Source organism: Staurois parvus, unplaced genomic scaffold (genome assembly GCF_062004578.1).
Source record: "Staurois parvus isolate SC_StPar_1 unplaced genomic scaffold, SC_StPar_1.0 ptg000198l, whole genome shotgun sequence".
Lineage (NCBI taxonomy): Eukaryota > Metazoa > Chordata > Amphibia > Anura > Ranidae > Staurois > Staurois parvus.
The window spans coordinates 1,163,519-1,186,118 of record NW_028317994.1 but is presented as its reverse complement, the minus strand read 5'-3'; the positions used below and the strand labels follow the sequence as shown (position 1 = coordinate 1,186,118).

The 22,600-nt window shown below is 40.8% G+C and overlaps 1 protein-coding gene across 4 annotated transcripts in view; it reads right to left on the bottom strand.

Annotated features, from left to right (window-relative positions):
• IFT74 (intraflagellar transport 74) overlaps positions 1-22,600 on the bottom strand; it is a 144,532-nt gene that overhangs the window by 18,098 nt on the left and 103,834 nt on the right. For all 4 annotated transcript variants that reach the window (XM_089678050.1, XM_089678049.1, XM_089678048.1 and 1 more), the window contains exons 15-17: positions 13,136-13,233; positions 12,805-12,931; positions 150-313 (exon numbers count right to left, since the gene is read on the bottom strand). In XM_089678050.1, the coding sequence (XP_089534176.1) occupies positions 150-313; positions 12,805-12,931; positions 13,136-13,233 (389 nt within the window). The remainder of the gene's footprint in view (positions 1-149; positions 314-12,804; positions 12,932-13,135; positions 13,234-22,600) is intronic.

Sequence of the window (22,600 nt, the reverse complement as noted above, 5' to 3'; positions counted from 1 at the left end):
TTGCAGAGTATTGTGTATGTGTATGTGTATGTGTATATATATATATATATATATATATATATATATATATATATAAAGCTGGGATTTTACAGATATATCGAACCAATTTCCATTAAAAGTGGGCAGAGCATAACAGAATCAAACCTTACCTTTTTCTTTTCTTCTGCAGATGCTCTAAGGGCATCCAAATTACTGTATGTCTTTAATCCTTCAGTCATTTGCTGGATTTTCTCCTTAAGGGATGTCAGTTCACTGTTTATCTTGGATTCCAGCTGCTCTACTTTTTGAAGATCCTGTTGTAAACGCTGGCTTTCTGAGAACACACACACATACACATACATAATGCAATAAATTTAATATAAAATCTAAACATTTGTGTAACCTGTTCCTGTACCTCTTTCTTGAAAGGTATAATGAAAACTAAGCCTACCATAATTAAACTGTATACTGTAAACACTTGCCAAAAGGCACTTTGAGACACATTACTTTTTCAGTTCAAGTTGTTTTTAGTGTGGAAATTGGACCCTAAAACAAATTTGCCTAAACCCTTGAACATAGTTGACAGGTTTACATAGACACTTAACCTAAATCCTAAAACAAACTTGTCAGAAAAATAAAATGTAAACCCATCTACTCTGTGTGGGTTTGCAGCTCTGATGCAAAAAAATGACCCTTTATCACTGATCCTTGCTGTTCTAATCTTCAGTAGAATTTTTTGGTACTTAATGGGCGAGCATGACATGTCCACATTCTCCAAAAATACAGCTTTTGGTGACTGAGCAGACAATTGCTAGGTGTACTGTCATACTGACAAGAAGTGTGCTAAGGAGTGTGCAAGTATCATCAAATATTGGTTATTATTCTTGATTGCCAGAAACATATCAGGAGGTGGTGGAGATCAAAACAAAACAGAGCCTAAGGATGATTCAGGCACCGGATTGTACATATCACAGAATAGATGGTTTTCTTTTTGGAAAGTTTGCTTTAACATAACCTTGAAATTAAAGCCCTATCCCTTGACTCCAATGCTAAACTAACTTTTAGCACTAAATTAAGTCCTAAAAACATACATTATCAGGCACCATGACAATAAGCACCAAGATCTACTATCACTAACATGGCAAGAAACACTGATTTGCTTTAAATGTTTACTTAGACTAGCACTGCTGTTGCAGCACTACCAGGAAGAGCAACTGGATTATTTGGGTTCTTGTCCACTGATGTCCCACCCTATACCTGTAACATTGAAACACTTTAACAGTTTACAGGGATTTTCCTGTTTCAGTAAAGCCCACTGTAAAGAAATATGGATTGAAAGAAAATGGAACATCAAGTAAGCACACAAGAGCAACATCATTTCAATAATTATAGGGTAAAAGCAATTCACAATGCACAATAACAGAACCATCTCAACAACTGACACCGGCAAATCATCAGTTAACAGCACCAATGACAGACTCAAATTGAAAGCAGCCCATCTGTGAGCCCCAGCCCCAGGGAATATGTATTGCTTAGTCCTGCTAGCATTGGGGAACTTTCCTTTACTTGTGGTGGATAATCTACATGGAGGGTAAGGGTTCCAATTCCCTCTTGTGATGTCCTGTCCTAAACATCCCACAATGGTGTGTGGGGTAAAGAGCAGGGGGTGTCACTCACTGGTATACTGACAATTTGACAGAAGTTTTTAAAGTAACTTCTGAAGGCAAGGAAAAGGATGTTTTCCCTAGACCCCGAGTCTCCACTTTCTCTGTTGGGGTCTTCTTCTCTTGACCCAGATGCTGATACACTAGGCACAAAATAAGGTGCACATTCTCTGGTGGAAAGTCACATCTGGAGGCAACAGGAGCTAGGAGCCCTCTTACCAGATCCATGTTAGTTCCCAAAGAACTTCTTGTGGATCCTTGAGGCTAAGAACAATGTTAAATTAAATATACAGAATGGATAATTTGATAGGTACTGAGAAATATATCCATGAGTTCTGTCTGAAGTGGTCCCTCTGGTATCAAATGCTCTTGAACATCAGGTGAGGGGATAGAGGTGAGGTGGAGGGGTGGAATTTTTTTTTCTTCCCCACCTCTTTTTTAAAATGTTCTTTACTTTTGCAGAAACGGCCATGCCAATGGGGGGGGGGGGGGGGTATTTGCCCCTATGGGCATTTGTCTTTGTGAAAAGCCTGATTTCTTGATTGTATGAAGCCTAAGTGGAAAAAAGTATGCAATATATTTGCATATACTTCAGGTGCTTGTTTTAGAAGTCTTGAGGCAGCAGAGTCACTTGGGCACCTGAAGCAAGTAGAGCTCTTGTGTAAATACCTTCAATTTGTAAAGGTACCACAGGTGAAGGGACTATCAGCTTGACAGGGACTTTGGTAGAAGTGTTTGAAGTAGTAGGTCTAGCTAACTGGACTTTCTTCTAAAGGCATTTAAAGGGATGCTTCTCTCTTTTGAACAGTGTAACTCAATACAGAAACAGACATCTTCAACTGTCTCTTTGAAGTGTACAGCAAAGATCTAAGGCTTAAGTCTCCCCTTTGCTTCACATCTTACATGGGAGGTTGCTGATGTGGTCTGATGCCTGACTGGCTCTTACAACCTGGCTACTCTGTTACTTCTGCAAACTTTCTATCTTCTATTATGAACTTGGGCAAATTTAGGTTAAGTGGCACATCAACAACTGTAACAGACCACTGAACATGGTGACTTCTTAAAGAGGTCAGCTTGTGACATCATCCAAGTTGCATTGTGACTCTTGTTGATCGTAAAGTTACCATTTCCATTATTTGAGATAACTCTGTCTTTAGCATGGCTATTTCAACACAGATGTCAGCTGCGCTTGTTGGCTCAACTCCCACAGACAGTTTCTTTTCCTCACACAACCTGGCAAAGGTGACTGAGCCCATTTTGGTAACATGACTCTGGTGCAACACAGACATTAGCTCAGTTTTAATTACTGGCACAAACAAATGTCAGACAATAGCAAAAATGACAAAAGACTCATGTATTGAGCAACCTATCTATGAGTCTCAGTCCCTGGCTAGGCAATGGCTAAAGGAGAATATTTATTATTCAGTCCTGCTGGTGTTGGGTCCCTTAGCATTCGGTGGAGGACTTCCTCTAAACCAAGAGATTTGCTATCCATGGAAATATTAAGAATTCCAGTCCCTTCTTGGCAGAACGTCTCTCTTAAAACACAATGTTAACAATAGCTGTATAACACAAGGTGGTCAATAGGCCACCACTATGTTACTTTAGTAAAGCTCTCGCAGTCTGTTCTGGTGATGATCACTATCACACTCAGGATGGCTGTATTGTATTTTAAAAGGTAGGCCACAGATCCTGAGTAGGATCAGGCCAAAGGTGGCTGGGCATGCTGGGGCCTACCTCTCCAGCCTGTGCCTCTTGCTCTCTTTGCAGCAACACTGGAATGGAAGTGCAGAACACAGCAGCAAAGTCTCAAGACCTCTCCCTGGTCTTCATGCAGATATGAAGCAGCAGCATGTGGCTCACATACAGCAAGAGCATCATGTACCAACCACTCTCTCATCACAGCATGTGGCCCTGAGATCACTAGCACACAGAGCAGACACAGCTTGCAGAGCTTCAGCGCTCTCTGTGGAAGTCTCCACTTCCTCTGCCCAGCCAAGGACACCTAGTATTGTCAAAGTCCTGGATAACAGAATGCAGCAATGCCTCTATGCAACCCTGCCTCTCCCACAGTTTTCCCACAGTAGCACCTAAGCCCCCATTTTCTGGGTTCCTGGAAGCATGTGTCCCCTCAGACATACAAACTTGCTCGTCAAGCAGATCTCGGCTCCACTCTGTGCAGCTCAGCACTTCCAGTGGGTGTCACTGTAACAGGGTCACAGTGGCGGACAATGGGAATCCGTCTCTGCCCTGTTGCCAGGAACTAGCTTTCTCCAGGCTGCACTGCAGTCAGTGATTATCCTCTCATGACTTTCCTCTCTCCCTGTATTCTGTCTCTGACAGAGAAAGAATGCTCTGCTGGATGGCTTAAAGGGACCCCAACAGGTGCTACACTATAAAGAAGAGTCCCCATGATTCATATATTTCACTGGAATTACATAGTGGTGTAACTATGGATGTGATACTTACCAGCAATGTAAGTGTGTAAAATTGTATATAAAAATAGGATTTAAAAAAATCTACTACATTTTTGTTGAAAAATTTACATACTATACTATACATTTTTCTGCATGTATACTGAAGCAAAAAAAGAAAGGGATTAGTTGTTTCTATCAAGAAATAACTTTACACTTTAATTATGAGCCCATGATCGTAATACAACCTCTTATAGCTACAATAATGTGAAAGCTGGAAATCCTTAAATAAATTCAGGCAGAGGGCAAAGGACTAGTCATCAGTATAGCCTATATGGTCTTCACATAGATGATCTTTCTTCATTTCGGATTTACCATGCCACTGTGTTTCAGCATGGAGACAGCCATCTTGATAGAGGCAAGGTTTTGCTTCCGTATATCAGAGGTTTCAGAAAGGAAAACAGTAAGCAGAACAATAGTGCTTTGACCAAATCTTACACTAAGAATAGCAATCAGAGACATCAATCTATTAAATCTCACACTGCTATGCACAGAACTGTATATTCGCCGCTGGCTATCCCCGCTTCAGTCCATCCTGAATACGGCTGCCAGACTCATTCACCTTTCCAACCGCTCCATTTCTGCCACCCCCCTCTGCCAATCCCTCCACTGGCTTCCGATTGCGCAACGGATCAAATTTAAAATCCTAACACTGACGTACAAAGCTGTCCACCATACTGCCCCGAACTACATCACCGACCTAATATCCAAGTACTGCCCAGCACGCACACTCCACTCCTCACAAGACCTCCTTCTCTCTAGTTCCCTGCTCTCCTCCTCCCATGCCCGCCTCCAGGACTTCTCCAGGGTGTCACCCATCCTCTGGAACTCCCTTCCCCAACCCATCAGATTATCACCTACTCTCCTCTCCTTTAGGCGCACCCTGAAAACCCATCTCTTCAGGGAAGCCTACCCCCTGCTAACTTGACCGACCTCCTCCACTCTTCCTACCACTCCATCCCCCACAGCTATCTCCTCCTGTACCACTATCCCCTCCCTCCTAGATTGTAAGCTCGAAAGAGCAGGGCCCTCGATCCCCTCATGTTTTGCATTGTATTGGTATTGTTCTGTCACATGTTCTGTCCCCCTTTGTAATGTACAGCGCTGAGTGAACTATTGGCGCTTTATAAATACTGTATAATAATAATAATAATAATATTCACACACCAGAAAATATCCTTTTTGGGTGGAACTGCTTAAGCAGAAGCAATACTTCTAAACATTCCTATTAATGTAAATTTAAACTTTTTGAATTCAGGTCCATATTAATGTAATAGGATAAATTCTCGAAACTGTAATGTCTGTGTTAATTGCATAAAGGATCTTTAATTTTCAGCCATGTGACCTAAAGTTTGGAAAACATAAAACATTTCTCTTATTTTACGTGCATCTCCAAATACACAACATAAAGACCAATGATAATTTTTTAAAAAAAGGCCATACTTTTATCCTACAGAAATTCTGTAAGTCTCTTTGTCTCACACTACCAATGATTTTCTGTTTGCAGCAAAAGCACTTAGCTGCAATGTTGTCGCTGCTTCTTAAACAAATGATATGATGCACAATTATAAGAATGGGTCAGCCCAAAAATGGCTTCTTCAATTGTGACACTCTTAGCCAACAACATTCTCTTAGCCATTTTCTTGATTATTATAAACAATCACTGCATGCTTCTCCTCTGACTAGATGGAGAAATCCAACAGGACAGCTCTATAATTCATCTTCTTCTTACAGTGTGAGCAGAGAAACTGCTGCAAAAGGACAAAAAATAAATAAGAGCTGTAGTCAGGAAGAGGATACAGGCCGGTTCCTTTAGATATGCACTCAAGTGGCAGAAGGTGTGTACAAAGCAATTCAGACTGAGACCAAACTTCTTGACCTCAGAACAAATATCTGAGAAACAATAGCATTAGTGAAATTGTTTACGCTGGGTAGTTTCCTTTTTCTCCAGCAGCAATGCTGATCGTTTTTTTCTTAAGCCATCTCGAGCCATTAAAAAGAAGACTTGATTCTACTTCACATTTTATGCTGGCCAACAAAGTTAAGATTATTTAGTGAATGCAGTATCTATAATCTTTGTATATATGGGTAATGAATGATTACTAACCCTTCAGAATTTACAAGTGTAAAAAGATTCTAGCATACAGAATGTCTGCAATAAATTAACAAATTCAGCAGGAAAACCTATGGTTTGTAAACATATCTAATGATAAAAACAGAAAACTAATATATTGTAGCTTGTCACCCCTTGTGGCCACATTCATTTTAATGTTTTTCAGAATAGGAACGGTTTCCTTCAACAGCACAGAAAATACCTGTTAATACTGCCAGAAGCGCAGGGTCCTCGTCATTTCCCCTAAGCTTAAAGAGGAGCTTCACCATGCTGAAACTCTCCTCCTGATGCTTATTATTTATTACAGGTACTTATATAGCGCTGGCAATTTACGCAGCAATTTACATGTGTTTGTGTGTGTGTATATATATATATATATACAGTCAGGTCCATAAATATTGGGACATCTACACAATTCTAACATTTTTGGCTCTATACACCACCACAATGGATTTGAAATGAAACCAACAAGATGTGCTTTAACTGCAGACTGTCAGCTTTAATTTGAGGGTATTTACATCCAAATCAGGTGAACGGTGTAGGAATTACAACAGTTTGCATATGTGTCTCCCACTTGTTAAGGGACCAAAAGTAATGGGACAGAATAATAATCATAAATCAAACTTTCACTTTTTAATACTTGGTTGCAAATCCTTTGCAGTCAATTACAGCCTGAAGTCTGGAACGCATAGACATCACCAGACGCTGGGTTTCATCCCTGGTGATGCTCTGCCAGGCCTCTACTGCAACGGTCTTCAGTTCCTGTTTGTTCTTGGGGCATTTTGCCTTCAGTTTTGTCTTCAGCAACTGAAATGCATGCTCAATCGGATTCAGGTCAGGTGATTGACTTGGCCATTGCATAACATTCCACTTCTTTCCCTTAAAAAACTCTTTGATTGCTTTTGCAGTATGCTTTGGGTCATTGTCCATCTGCACTGTGAAGCGGCGTCCAATGAGTTCTGAAGCATTTGGCTGAATATGAGCAGATAATATTGCCCGAAACACTTCAGAATTCATCCTGCTGCTTTTGTCAGCAGTCACATCATCAAGAAATACAAGAGAACCAGTTCCATTGGCAGCCATACATGCCCACGCCATGACACTACCACCACCATGCTTCACTGATGAGGTGGTATGCTTAGGATCATGAGCAGTTCCTTTCCTTCTCCATACTCTTCTCTTCCCATCACTCTGGTACAAGTTGATCTTGGTCTCATCTGTCCATAGGATGTTGTTCCAGAACTGTGAAGGCATTTGTAGATGTCGTTTGGCAAACTCTAATCTGGCCTTCCTGGTTTTGAGGCTCACCAATGGTTTACATCTTGTGGTGAACCCTCTGTATTCACTCTGGTGAAGTCTTCTCTTGATTGTTGACTTTGACACACATACACCCACCTCCTGGAGAGTGTTCTTGATCTGGCCAACTGTTGTGAAGGGTGTTTTCTTCACCAGGGAAAGAATTCTTCGGTCATCCACCACAGTTGTTTTCCGTGGTCTTCCGGGTCTTTTGGTGTTGCTGAGCTCACCGGTGCGTTCCTTCTTTTTAAGAATGTTCCAAACAGTTGTTTTGGCCACGCCTAATGTTTTCGCTATCTCTCTGATGGGTTTGTTTTGTTTTTTCAGCCTAATGATGGCTTGCTTCACTGATAGTGACAGCTCTTTGGATCTCATCGGAGCTCAGGCAGGATCTGTCATTGGCACTGGGAGCAGTCAGACTGCTCAATAGCTGAGTGCAGTGAAAGCAAAGGAAGGAGTGTGTGCTGTGCTCTCTGCCTCCCCCTAGAGTGCAGTACCCGGCTCTGTGAGTAAACAACGAAGTACTGCAACATTTTATAGGGCTCTGTGTGTGTGTGTGTGTGTGTGTGTGTGTGTGTGTGTGTGTGTGTGTGTATGTGCCTACCTAATTTCAGCTCATTCTGGTCACATGATCCTCTATGTCAGCTAGTGGTGGCTTCAGGGGAGAGGAGAGAGCGCTTGACAGCGTACATGGGTGTGTGTGTGTGTATGTACATGTGTGTATCTGTACATGTGTCTGCGTGTATGTGTGTGTGTACATGTGTCTGTGTGTGTGTGCATGTCCGTGTGTATGAACGTACATGTGTCTGTGTATTTCTGTGTATGTACAGTACATGTATCTGTGTGTATGCGTGTCTGTACGTGCCTTTGTGTGTATACATGTGCCTGTATGTGTGTGTACATGTGTCTCTGTGCATGTGTGTACATGTTTCTGTGTGTGTATGTACATGTCTGTGTGTGTGTACAGGTGTCTGTTTGTTGGTGGCGAGTAACTCTTAAGGCCTGGCTAGTAGCTCAGGACTTGAAATTTTAAGCCCTGCAGTATATATATATATATATATATATATATATATACAGTCATGGCCGAAATTGTTGGCACCCTTGATATTTTTCCTGAAAATCAAGTATTTCACACAAAAAAGGTATTGCATTAACACATGTTTTGCTATACACATGTTTATTCCCTTTGTATGTATTGGAACAAATATAAAACAGAGGCAGAAAAGCAAATATGACATAATGTCACACAAAACCCCAAAAATGGGCTGGACAAAAGTATTGGCACCCTTAACTTAATATTTGGTTGCACACCCTTTGGAAAACATAACTGAAATCAGTCGCTTCCTATAACCATCAATAAGCTTCTGACACCTCTCACCCGGAATTTTGGACCACTCTTCCTTTGCAAACAGCTCCAGGTCTCTCTTATTGGAAGGACACCTTTTCCCAACAGCAATTTTAAGATCTCTCCACAGGTGTTCAATGGGATTTAGATCTGGGCTCATTGCTGGCCACTTCAGAACTCTCCAGCGCTTCTTTGCCATCCATTTCTGAGTGCTTTTTGACGTATGTTTGGGGTCATTGTCCTGCTGGAAGACCCAGGATCTTGGACGCAAACCCAGCTTTCTGACACTGGGCCCTACAGTGCGACCCAAAATCCTTTGGTAATCCTCAGATTTCATGATGCCTTGCACACAGTCAAGGCACCCAGTGCCAGAGGCAGCAAAACAACCCCAAAACATCATTGAACCTCCACCATATTTTACCGTAGGTACTGTGTTTTGTTCTTTGTAGGCCTCATTCCGTTTTCGGTAAACAGTAGAATGATGTGCTTTACCGAAAAGCTCTATCTTGGTCTCATCTGTCCACAAGACGTTTTCCCAGAAGGCTTTTGGCTTACTCAAGTACATTTTGGCAAACTGTAGTCTTGCTTTTTTATGTCTCTGTGTCAGCAGTGGGGTCCTCCTGGGTCTCCTGCCATAGCGTTTCATTTCATTTAAATGTCGACGGATAGTTCGCGCTGACACTGATGCTCCCTGAGCCTGCAGGACAGCTTGAATGTCTTTGGAACATGTTTGGGGCTGCTTATCCACCATCCGGACTATTCTGCGTTGCAATCTTTCATCAATTTTCCTCATCCGTCCACGACCAGGGAGATTAGCTACAGTGCCATGGGTTGCAAACTTCTTGATAATGTTGCGCACTGTGGACAAAGGCAAATCTAGTTCTCTGGAGATGGACTTGTAACCTTGAGATTGTTGATATTTTGCCACAATTTTGGTTCTCAGGTCCTCAGACAGTTCTCGTCTCCTCTTTCTGTTGTCCATGCTTAGTGTGGCACAGACAGACACACAATGCAAAGGTTAAGTGAACGTCTCTCCTTTTTATCTGCTTTCAGGTGTGATTTCTATATTGCCCACACCTGTTACTTGCCCCAGGTGAGTTTACAGGAGCATCACATGCTTGTAACATTCTTATTTATCCGCAGTTGTGAAAGGGTGCCAATACTTTTGTCCAGCCCATTTTTGGAGGTTTGTGTGACATTATGTCGAATTTGCTTTCTTTCCTCCCTTTTTTTGTTTTGTCCCAATACACACAAAGGGAATAAACATGTGTATAGCAAAACATGTGTTAATGCAATACGTTTCGTGAGAAATACATGATTTCCTGGAGAAATATCAAGGGTGCCAACAATTTCGGCCATGACTGTATATATATATATATATATATATATATATATATATATATATATATATATATATATATATATAGTAAATTCAAATCAGTCCCTAACCTTCAAGGGGTGTACAATCTAAGGTCCCTAACTCACATTCATACATATTCGTACTAGAGCCACTTTAGAGAGGAACCAGTTAACCTACCAGCATGTCTTTGGAGTGTGGGAGGAAACCAGAGTATCCGGAGGAAAGCCACACAGGCACAGGGAGAAAGACATGCAAAGGAAAGGACATGCAAATTCCAGGCAGGTAGTGCTGTGGTTGGGATTCAAGCCAACGACCCTAGTAGTGCCAGGTGGAAGCACTTAACCACTGTGCTGCCCCACAGATGCTTTTCTTCCCTGCTGCCATCTTGAAATATCCCATACATGCACAGATGTGCAGGTCTCTGACAGATATTTGAGATGTGTTCCTCAGTAAAACGTTGCCCCTGGGATGTGTGATATGGCAGCAGAGGAAATCCCTATGCCATTCTTGCCTATGCCAGGAAGCAGAAGGTGTTGGGCTGCAGCACAAAAAAGGCACTAAATGTTCCCAAAACTGATTAAATGTTCTGTTATTTTGTAAGAGGGAGGGGGGAGGAAACAGGAGTTCTTTAATTGATACTTTCACACAGAGAATCTAGCCACTTTGTATCCATCCCTGGCCTTTTAGTGTGCCAGGGAGGCACAGGTTGAGCATTCAGCCCCGCTGCCTACAACTTGCCAAAGTCTATAACGGGCTGCTCGATGTAGTACTCACATTCCCAAGCATTTATCACTAAACGCATAGGGCCCTAAACAAGGGTACCAGAGTTTAGCTGCATCCAGGCAGCAGTATATTTCAGCCTGTCATAGAAATTGACAGGCTGCAGTCAGCGTGGCTGGATGCTGCACCTGTGACCGTTTGCTATAAAATTGACAGAACTGGATGCACATGGTCTAGACCAGCAATGGGCAAACTATGGCCCGTGGTCCGTATACGGCCCGGCGGACCTTTTAATCCGGCCCGCGGAGCTAGGCTCCCGCTAGGCTCCTCTCACAGTCCGCCCTGAAGACCGGTGTAGCATGAAAATCTGTCTCCTATGAGGATCTGTCCCCCTCGACGTATGTGCGCATGTGCCGGAGATCGCCGATCGGCTGCTAATGCCTGAAACTGGCACATGCGCAGATACGTCGAGGGGGACAGATCCTCATAGGAGACAGATTTTCATGCTACACCGGAACGGCGCGGGAACACGTAAGTGAATTGACACAGGGGGGACTTAGGAACTTAATATGGGGGATGAATTAATATGGGGAATTAATTACTATATGGGGGATGAATTACTATAGGGGGGATTAATTACTATAGGGGGGATGAATTACTATATGGGGGATGAATTACTATATGGGGGGATGAATTACTATAGGGGGGATGAATTACTATGGGGGATGAATTACTATGGGGGATGAATTACTATAGGGGGGATGAATTACTATATGGGGGATGAATTACTATATGGGGGATTAATTACTATGCTTACTATGGAGGAATATTACTATACTTACTATGGATGACACATACACATCATTCATCTACTCTTGGTCCGGCCCCCGGGTCCAATATATGAACCCATTGCGGCCCTCAAGTCAAAAAGTTTGCCCACCTCTGGTCTAGACACTCCATGTGCAAGTAGGTAGTGAGTGAAGATACACTTTAAAAGATAGCACAAATAACCTAATCTTTGTTGGGTAAACGACATGTTCCACTGATTCATCATGTAACCAAAATGAACAAACAGACGTGTGAAGTCTGTGTGATGATCATAGCTCCTTCCACAGATACAAATAAATGATTGTAACCACAACGAGACAGAATGTTTGTTATTTCCAGGATGGCAAATGAAACTAAAGCAAAACTACATCTAAGGACTGGTAAGCTGCAATATATAATATTTATGTTTAGGGGTCTATATACACTTTAATTGCCATTACCATACACTGTATATTTTATTTCTATAATTATTACTTTCATAAAAAGTCCACATTAAAACAGCCACTCACAGTCCCTTGCCATCAGAGTTCCCTTTCAGGTTTTGATGTATGCTAAGTATTATATATGGATTTTACATATGGTTAGCATTTGCTGTTTGGACATATTAAACAAGACTTTTTCTACTACAGTAGTATATATTATTCATGTAATCATATAAATATGAATATTTATGTATGTATACATCTGCTATATCTATATCTTTTACAGCTTATGTAGTTGTACAGAAATGCCTAGCTCTAAGATGCAATGCAGCGATCACTAATGTATTATCAGTAATATCTTAAGGATATCCTAGGTATAAATGTGTATAGTTTTCCTTAGGAGGAGCATTCCAAACCTCAAACTGATGGAGTGCCTTGTAAATCAAGAAGCAGAGGATTGCAGATCATGGCATCTGCCCCATGCAGAAGAAGGGTGTCCAATCTATTCCTCTTGTTTTTTTTTTAAATTTTTAGTCTTTTATAAAACTGCATGTTAAAAAAACAAGCTATACATCACTGTATATTCAAACGTATTATTCTTACCAGCTGTCAAATTCTTTGATGTGCTCTGTGATTTGTGCATTTCAGTTTCTTTAAAACTAAGATCTTCTTGCATAATTTTAAGTTCTTGAGCAGTGACCGAGGATATTTGTTTCATTCTATTTATATTCTGTGTGAAAGTAAAATAGTCCCAACATTAATAAAGCATCAACTGGAAACAAAAGTATCATGGCAAAAACTAAGAACCAAGAAAAACCCAAACATACACACTATTCAGTTAAAATATCTGATGCACTGTACTGCAGTGCCTTAGCACACTGCATTCTTAGTGCCATATAACAAAGGATATAATTGCTTCTGAAAATGATCTCACCCTGCTTGAGTGTTCCAGCAGCATGACAATGGTTGCTTCTATCTCTGATTTCCGTTCCATCTCCTGATTCTTATTTTCTTCAAAACTGGCAAAAAAGTCTGAAATGAAAAATTATAGACCTGTAAAGAATGCTATAAAACAAAGAAAGCTTAGCCACTTTAATTCTTACATTATACAGTCAGGTCCATAAATATTGGGACATCGACACAATTCTAACATTTTTGGCTCTATACACCACCACAATGGATTTGAAATGAAACAAACAAGATGTGCTTTAACTGCAGACGGTCAGCTTTAATTTGAGGGTATTTACATCCAAATCAGGTGAACGGTGTAGGAATTACAGCAGGTTGCATATATGCCTCCCACTTGCTAAGGGACCAAAAGTAATGGGACAATTGGCTTCTCAGCTGTTCCATGGCCAGGTGTGTGTTATTCCCTCATTATCCCAAGTACAATGAGCAGATAAAAGGTCCAGAGTTAATTTCAAGTGTGCTATTTGCATTTGGAATCTGTTGCTGTCAACTCTCAAGATAAGATCCAAAGAGCTGTCACTATCAGTGAAGCAAGCCATCATTAGGCTGAAAAAACAAAACAAACCCATCAGAGAGATAGCAAAAACATTAGGCGTGACTAAAACAACTGTTTGGAACATCCTTAAAAAGAAGGAATGCACCGGTGAGCTCAACCACACCAAAAGACCCGGAAGACCACGGAAAACAACTGTGGTGGATGACCGAAGAATTCTTTCCCTGGCAAAGAAAACACCCTTCACAACAGTTGGCCAGATCAAGAACACTCTCCAGGAGGTAGGTGTATGTGTGTCAAAGTCAACAATCAAGAGAAGACTTCACCAGAGTGAATACAGAGGGTTCACCACAAGATGTAAACCATTGGTGAGCCTCAAAACCAGGAAGGCCAGATTAGAGTTTGCCAAACGGCATCTAAAAAAGCCTTCACAGTTCTGGAACAACATCCTATGGACAGATGAGACCAAGACTCAACTTGTACCAGAGTGATGGGAAGAGAAGAGTATGGAGAAGGAAAGGAACTGCTCATGATCCTAAGCATACCACCTCATCAGTGAAGCATGGTGGTGGTAGTGTCATGGCGTGGGCATGTATAACTGCCAATGGAACTGGTTCTCTTGTATTTATTGATGATGTGACTGCTGACAAAAGCAGCAGGATGAATTCTGAAGTGTTTTGGGCAATATTATCTGCTCATATTCAGCCAAATGCTTCAGAACTCATTGGAAGCTGCTTCACAGTGCAGATGGACAATGACCCAAAGCATACTGCAAAAGCAATGAAAGAGTTTTTTAAGGGAAAGAAGTGGAATGTTATGCAATGGCCAAGTCAATCACCTGACCTTAATCTGATTGAGCATGCATTTCACTTGCTGAAGACAAAACTGAAGGGAAAATGCCCCAAGAACAAGCAGGAACTGAAGACAGTTGCAGTAGAGGCCTGGCAGAGCATCACCAGGGATGAAACCCAGCGTCTGGTGATGTCTATGCGTTCCAGACTTCAGGCTGTAATTGACTGCAAAGGATTTGCAACCAAGTGTTAAAAAGTGAGTTTGATTTAGGATTATTATTCTGTCCCATTACTTTTGGTCCCTTAACAAGTGGGAGGCACATATGCAAACTGTTGTAATTCCTAAACCGTTCACCTGATTTGGATGTAAATAACCTCAAATTAAAGCTGACAGTCTGCAGTTAAAGCACATCTTGTTCGTTTCATTTCAAATCCATTGTGGTGGTGTATAGAGACAAAAAGGTTAGAATTATATCGATGTCCCAATATTTATGGACATGACTGTATATCACTTTATTCAATTACCTAGTACCAGTGCAGGACCCAGCTTTTCATTCTAGCCTGTGTTGCAGGAGCGTTAACAGCAACCAGCTGTAATGCACTTCATTCATAAATACAATGAATAATGTTGTCAGACTGCATTCTGTTACAGTTTTTAAAAGCGGAACAAAGAATCCCACTAACCCACATCTGTGTGTTACTGTAAAAAATTGAGTTTTTAATTGAGTTTTTAGGTTACCTTTAAAATCTTTTTCTTGGAGTACATCACAGGACACAGGGTATTTTTATATCCATTACTTTAGAGTTATAATGCCACCTTCAGGTGACTGGGTACTGGCAAAAAAAACAAGATATCCCTACCTAGGCATAATCCCCCCAATCTAGGCATAGCATCAGTATAGTAGGAAGCCATGAAACAATTAAGGAAAAGGGTGGGATCCCTTTGTTCTGTGATTTACACCAAAAAAGGATTTTACAGGTAAACCAAAAATCGCATACACAAAAGATATGTCATGTTATAGCTAAGGAAGTCTCGTGATGTGATGTAACACTTAGAGTGGGCCAATGATGTCAAACTGCAAACAGGAAGTTTACGAGCCGCCATCTTGGAAATTCCTGAACACATTGAAAATAACAAGGTTTTTTACTGTGGTGTCCCAGCAGGACACTTTTAAAAGTGAGTGCACTTTGTTTTTTTAATAAATCACACTATATTTATATACTACACTATGGCAAGCATTTCTTTTTACATATGCGGAGGATATGTGGGATAAAGAGGACACGAGACCGTTTGCAGCACAGTGGGGAGGAAAGTGGAGTCATCTACACAGTATACCTACCCGAGTTAAAAGGGAAAGGCAGTATTTGACCTATGCAATTTGGGTCATAAAAGGAGGTGAGAGTATATCTGTATGTCTCTGGTGGAGGAGCACCTATAGGAATATATGTGGATATAAGCAATAAAGCGCACCTGTTTTTGGGAACAAATTATAAACGCACGGATCAAGCACACATTATGGACTTTTAAGCTGTATTCAGTGTATCCACTATTGTTGCATAATCACATGGTTTGGATGCTTTAATTCATATATGAGGTTATAGAGATATATGCGCGGCACTATTTTATGACAAACCAAAAATCCCATTTCCTTTATTGCACATGCAAGAACACAGGGTATCTTCAAATCCATTGCAATAGGGATATCCCGAAGCACAGAATAAGAGGGGAGGGCAACTCGGCAAGAAGCTAACAGACCCCAAACAACCAAACTAAAACAGGTCAGAACCTCAAGCAGCAGCCTGCAGTACCTCCCATCCAAAGGTTGTGTCCACAGAGGCCCAGACATCCACCAGGTGAAACTTCATAAAAGAAGTATGAACCAAAGACCAAGCAGCAGCCTTGCAAACTTGAGCTATCGAATTTTTGAAGCTGAACATCCACCAAGATGGTGGCACATTGCCTTTCAAACCGTAAGCTTGAGAAATAAGCTGATGGATCCAAAAAGATATTAGTAGATGTCAAAGCTGCATGACCCTTCTGTGCCCCTTTTGAAAGCACAAAGAAGGAATCCCACTGATAAATTAGAGCAGTCAACTTCAGGTAAACCCTGACTACACCAACCACATCCAATATATGTATCCAATATCCTGGTTTAAGACGGAATGAGGAAACCACCCTAAGTAGAAAGGATAGCTGAGGCCACAAAACCACCTTATCATGATGATCACCAGGAATGGTTCCTTGCAGGCAAAAGCAGCTGCTTCTAAAACTCTGCAAGCCAAAGTAATGACAACCATAAAAACAACCATCTATGTCAGAAAACCCACAAAGGCATTTGGATATAATGAAAAATGGGAACCCTGTAATTCCTTGGATAAGAAACCTTCCACCCCCCTCCCCCAGATAATTAGCTTACTCTTCCACCTCTTCTTCAGCTAGCTTCTATGCCATGAAGAAAGAGGGAGGAGGAGAAGGGGGCATTTCTGCTTGCGCCCATGACAGTCCAGACTGGAATGGACTCCAGAGAACTAGTGTTGTTGTAACCTAGCAATAAGAGATGAAAATTTCACCCGTGACACAAAGAAACTGAAAGAAGCAGCAGGTGTGCAGACTGAGGAATCGAAGCACAGCAAGCTCTTCAACAAACCATTGGGAGATGTAAGAAATTATCAGGTGAAATATCAGTTTTGGATGGACTGACCTTATAAGCGGGAAGGGGAGAGGAAAAAGTTAAAGGTGTTTTACAACCAAAATGGACCCTCGATTCATGGGGCTTACTGTAGTACATCAGAAACCTATAATCGAATTAAACCTGTAGCCTCTCCCTTAAGTATTGCAGTAGTATTGTATCTTGTCCATTCTTAAATAACTGCTCTTGCATCTTGTCCATTCTTAAATAACTGCTCTTCCAATTTTTTAAGAGTACTGCTGCATCATGGATGGACATATTGACTTATGCTAAGGTAAAGAAAATAAGAATGAGTATCCAGTCCTTGCTAGGAAGAGCTTGGCATACATAGAAGGTATGGATTGTATTATAACTTGAGCAATTGACTAAAGCATCAAAATGCCATCTTAGTCAGCTTTATGTGTCAAGTCTAACATTGAACTCTATCACCTATTCAGATTAGTGGTAGAACTACGCTTGCAATTACTGTAAATATCTTTGCAGCGGAAAGATGTAACCATTCATCAGCAGTAACCTCATCTGTGTAACACATTGAAGTCAATGTGATTATAATAGGAAAACTGCCAACGAGTAGGTAAATCTCAGCACCTCTTAATACATACAGTGCATACCAGCTAGCATCTTTCTCTCTTTTATTTTTAAATTTCACTTTAATGGGCCCAATGACAATAGATGATCAAACTGTGTGACAGTACAATATCTAATAATAGCAAATGGCAACCCAGAATGAACGTTCTTGGGAAAAAAGCAATCAGGCAGGTTATTTACCTTAATTCAATAAAAAAAAAGAAAAAGAAAAAAAAGGAGGTTCAAAATCGACTTGCCAGCCAGCTTGCCAACAACCGAATTAACCTGTCTAACAGTATGCGTTAAAAACAGGGGTTTAGTTAGAACACATTTGCAAATGTGTGCTAACTAAACCAGTTTTTAAACGTGTACTGTTAGATAGGTTAATTAGGTTGTTGGCAAGTTGATTTTGAACCTCTTTTTTTTATTTTTCCTTTTTTTTATTGACATGCATCACCCGGTTCACGTAGTCCTTGCTTCAAAAGCCAGTTATAGACTGGGGCGGGTGCCATTTTGCTATTTACCTTAATTCCCCATCGTGGGACTGTTGCGCAGAACTCTTCCTTTACTATACCTAACAGCAACCTTTGCATAACTAAAGCTTTTCTGATAGGCAAAGTGACATGGGCAAATAAGTCATACATGTATAGCTGTACACTAATGTCTAAGGCCAGCTTAAGAGTATTAGCTGTCTGATTAGCTCCGTGAGCCCTAAAGTCATCTGATCAATAATACTTGTCCATGGATGAGCTCAGTGCTCTATATTCCTCCTTTTGGTATAACTTATCTTAAGAGGTTCTTCTGCCAAAATAAATACCAAAATGTGAAATAGTTTTGTTTTCTCAACACATATAATAGTCAGTTATGAAAAACAATTTTATTAATAATGTAGCTATATATATTTTTTTCATTTATTTCAAAATCCTAGAATGGAAACCTGTATAAAGGTTGTGCTTTACTGGATGTTAAAACCCCTTGAAGATGCAATTTTATTTATTTTAAGGGCCATATAAATATTGGATTGTGGATATAGAAAATTTCAGGAAACAAAGAAACTTAAATTTCCTGCCAAGCTATTTCTTCCTTTAAAAGAAATCCCAACTCTCAGCGGAAGCCATATAGGTAAACAAGAGCATTGTGTGCAAGACAAATTTTGACATAGTACTCTTATTTTCAAAAGTGAATTTCCTATTTAAAATAAAATAAATTGTACACATAGGAACAAAACAGAAAACACGATGTAGTGCAGCAATGAAAAATGTATGCACTAGTAAAACTGAACAACAGACAATAAGAACTTTTTCTGTTGATTTAAGATGTGGCACCTAGCTTTTTCATATTTTTGTAAATTCTTAAGGGCCAATTCACACTGACTTGCACTAAAATGCATGTACATTTCCATCCATTTTAGTCATGTTTTAACAAGCGTTGACGTCCATTGACATACATTTTGACGTCTGTTGGCATACATTTTGCGTTTTAGCGCAACACAATGCACATTATGGTGTGAATAGGACACATTGGAAATAATTGTTTTTCAAATGTCGTTCTGCTGATCTATGTTTTACAGCTGTGCTAAAATGCACTTGTGTGGATTGGTCCTAAGTTACAAATGCATCCCACAGATGAAAAGTAAACTTGGACTAGTATGCCAAAGTTTATGTCGTAAGAACTCTCTGCACTGATCTAAAGCAGACCATGAGATTTAAATATTCATTAATATGACAAAATTAGGTGGGTAGCCTGTATTACCAACAAATGTCATCAGACTATTACACTGTCTGGAATTGTCCAGAGCGACAGGTGTAACACATGTTGTGCTGTAGAGAGACACTAGAGGGGAAACCTTGGGATTGTCTAGGTTGACAGCTGACACTTTAGGCTGAATTAAACTAAGGTGACAAAGCAAAAAGCAGAAATTACATCAGGATAGGCTGGAGGTCATTGCTGGAAGCAGTCAGGAATTATAAACCAAAGGCAGAGGGAGCAGAAATCAAGGATAAGCCAACAGACAATGCAGAATAAAAGTTTGTTTGTAATGAGGAAAATAGAGAAGGTCTGAGGTTCTCAAATGCAACCTACCAGTTCAGGATATAGAAACCTTTGATCAGGTACTGGTTGAATGTTTTGCTCTGTATTTTAACACTACTTATTATGGTCAGGTGTACAGCTACAGTAGAACCAAGGCACAGTTCAGAATATCTTCCATTAGATGACAGGCCAGGTATCATACATCAGGACTGACCACCCTAGGAAGACTGCAAATGGTATAGATCTGCAGGGTGCTTGTTACGATGAAGCAGTAAGTTCTGTGTCCGGATTGGAATCATATTGGATACTTTCTGGCTAAACAGAATTCTTATGAAAATAGGCAACCTTGACCAATAATTTCTCTTTAGCCCTAGGTAGGCCAGCATTGAGACTGTGTTTATCCCCTCTTCCTAAAAGAAACACTGCTATGTCACGATAATTCTTGTTTAAACCTGCTAATCAGCACTAAGCATCTACTTCTGAGACCCAGTTCACATATATGTGAATTGGATGCATTGTAAACCACATCCGAATCGCCTGACATGTGAACCAAAACCCTTTTCTATGGAACTGATTCAAATACAGTGAGGAACATAAGTATTTGAACACCCTGCAATTTTGCAAGTTCTCCCACTTAGAATTCATGGAGGGGTCTGAAATTCACATTGTAGGTGCATTCCCACTCTGAGAGACAAAATTAAAAAAAAAATGCAGGAAATCACATTGTATGATTTTTAAAGAATTTATTTGTCTTGCACTGCTGAACATAAGTATTTGAACACCTAAGAAACAGCAAGAATTCTGGCTCTCAAAGACCTGTTACTGTGCCTTTAAAAAGTCCACCTCTACTCCACTCATTAATCTAACTTAGTAGCACCTGTCTGAGCTCTTTAAAGACACCTGTCCGCCCCACAGTCAGTCAGACGCCAACTACTACCATGGGCAACACTAAAGAGCTGTCAAAAGACACCAGAGACAAAATTGTGGACCTCCACAAGGCTGAAAAGGGCTACGGGCAATTGCCAAGCTTGGTGAAAATAGATCAACTGTTAGAGCAATTGTTAGAAAATGGAAGAGGCTAAAGACGACTGTCAGTCTCCCTCTGACTGGGGCTCCATGCAAGATCTCACCTTGTGGGGTATCACTGATAAGAAAGGTAAGGAATCAGCCCAGAACTACAAGGGAGGAGCTGGTCAAAGACATGAAGAGAGCTGGGACCACAGTTTCAAAGGTCACTGTCGGTAGAACACTACGCCGTCATGGTTTCAAATCATGCATTGCACGGAAGGTTCCCCTGCTCAAGTCATCACATGTCCAGGCCCATCTGAAGCTTGCCAATGACCATCTGGATGATCAAGAGGAGGCATGGGAGAAAGTCATGTGGTCAGATGAGTAGAACGTGTTGGTCTAAACTTCACTTGTCGTGTTTGGAGGAAAAAAAAAAAAGGATGAGTTGCATCCCAAGAACACCATCCCTACTGTGAAGCATGGGGGTGGTAACATCATGGTTTGGGGGTGCTTTTCTGTGAAGGGGACAGGACGACTGCATTAAGGAGAGGATGAATGGGGCCATTTATTGTGAGATTTTGAGAAACAACCTCCTTCCCTCAGTCAGAGCTTTGAAGATAGGTCGTGGCTGGGTCTTCCAACATGACAACGACCCAAAGCACACAGCCAGGATAATCACGAAGTGGCTCTGTAAGAAGCATATCAAGGTTCTGGAGTGGCCTAGCCAGTCTCCAGACCTAAATCCAATATAACATCTTTGAAGGGAGCTGAAACTCCGTGTTGCTCAGCGACAGCCCCGAAACCTGACAGATCTAGAGGAGATCTGTGTGGAGGAGTAGGCCAAAATCCCTGTTGCAGTGTGTGCAAACCTGGTCAAGAACTACAGGAAACGTTTGACCTCTGTAATTGCAAACAAAGGCTTCTGTACCAAATATTAACACTGATTTTCTCAGGTGTTCAAATACTTATGTTCAGTAGTGCAAGACAAATAAATTCTTTAAAAATCATACAATGTGATTTCCTGAATTTTTTTTTTAATTCTGTCTCTCAGAGACCCCTCCATGATTTCTAAGTGGGAGAACTTGCAAAATCGCAGGGTGTTCAAATACTTCTGTTCCTCACTGTATGTGTATGTTGGCCGCAATGTGATTTTAAAAAGAGTCTGATACGATTTTCAGCCCGGCTAGAATCGCACCTACAACGCGGAACGCAACCGCAGCGGACTCTTTCACAAAACGCACTGCAAACTGGCCCTGCAGATATGTGAACCCAAGCTAATGCTGATAGTTTTATTGTGAAAACAAATGTTTTAAGAGTATTAATTTTTCTTTAAATCTGTAGATACTCTTTAAAACCGAGAATTCCTTAGCCACGTTATTCAGGTGCAATAAGTCCTTAATGATCGCCTGATTCCCTAAAGGGCAGTTATGAAATAATAACACCCAGGCTCCGCTCAAAACTTCAGGCTGGGATACCTGCCAACACTGTAAGGTATCAGAGGTCAAGTATGGTATTCTAACTTGCTTAAAAGGTAAATACATTTTCATGCTGATGACTTCTCACTAAGCTGACAGTAGTATAGAAGTTCTAGAACTAGACGTATACATATACCTTGGGACTTGTTTATAGCAAGCAGTACACAGGACAAAACATCTGTATTGCCCACAGCAAACAATCTCATGTTGGTTTTCATCTTCTGGAAACTCTTTCTCGGATTAGTTTGGGGCTAAATATCTCCTTTGTCCCTGCCTCCTGATCCCTCTCTTCTTGTCCTCTACTGTCTCTACAACACGTTTCTTTTTTTCTTTCTATACTCTCCTACCTTTTTTCTTGTTTGGGTTTATACATTG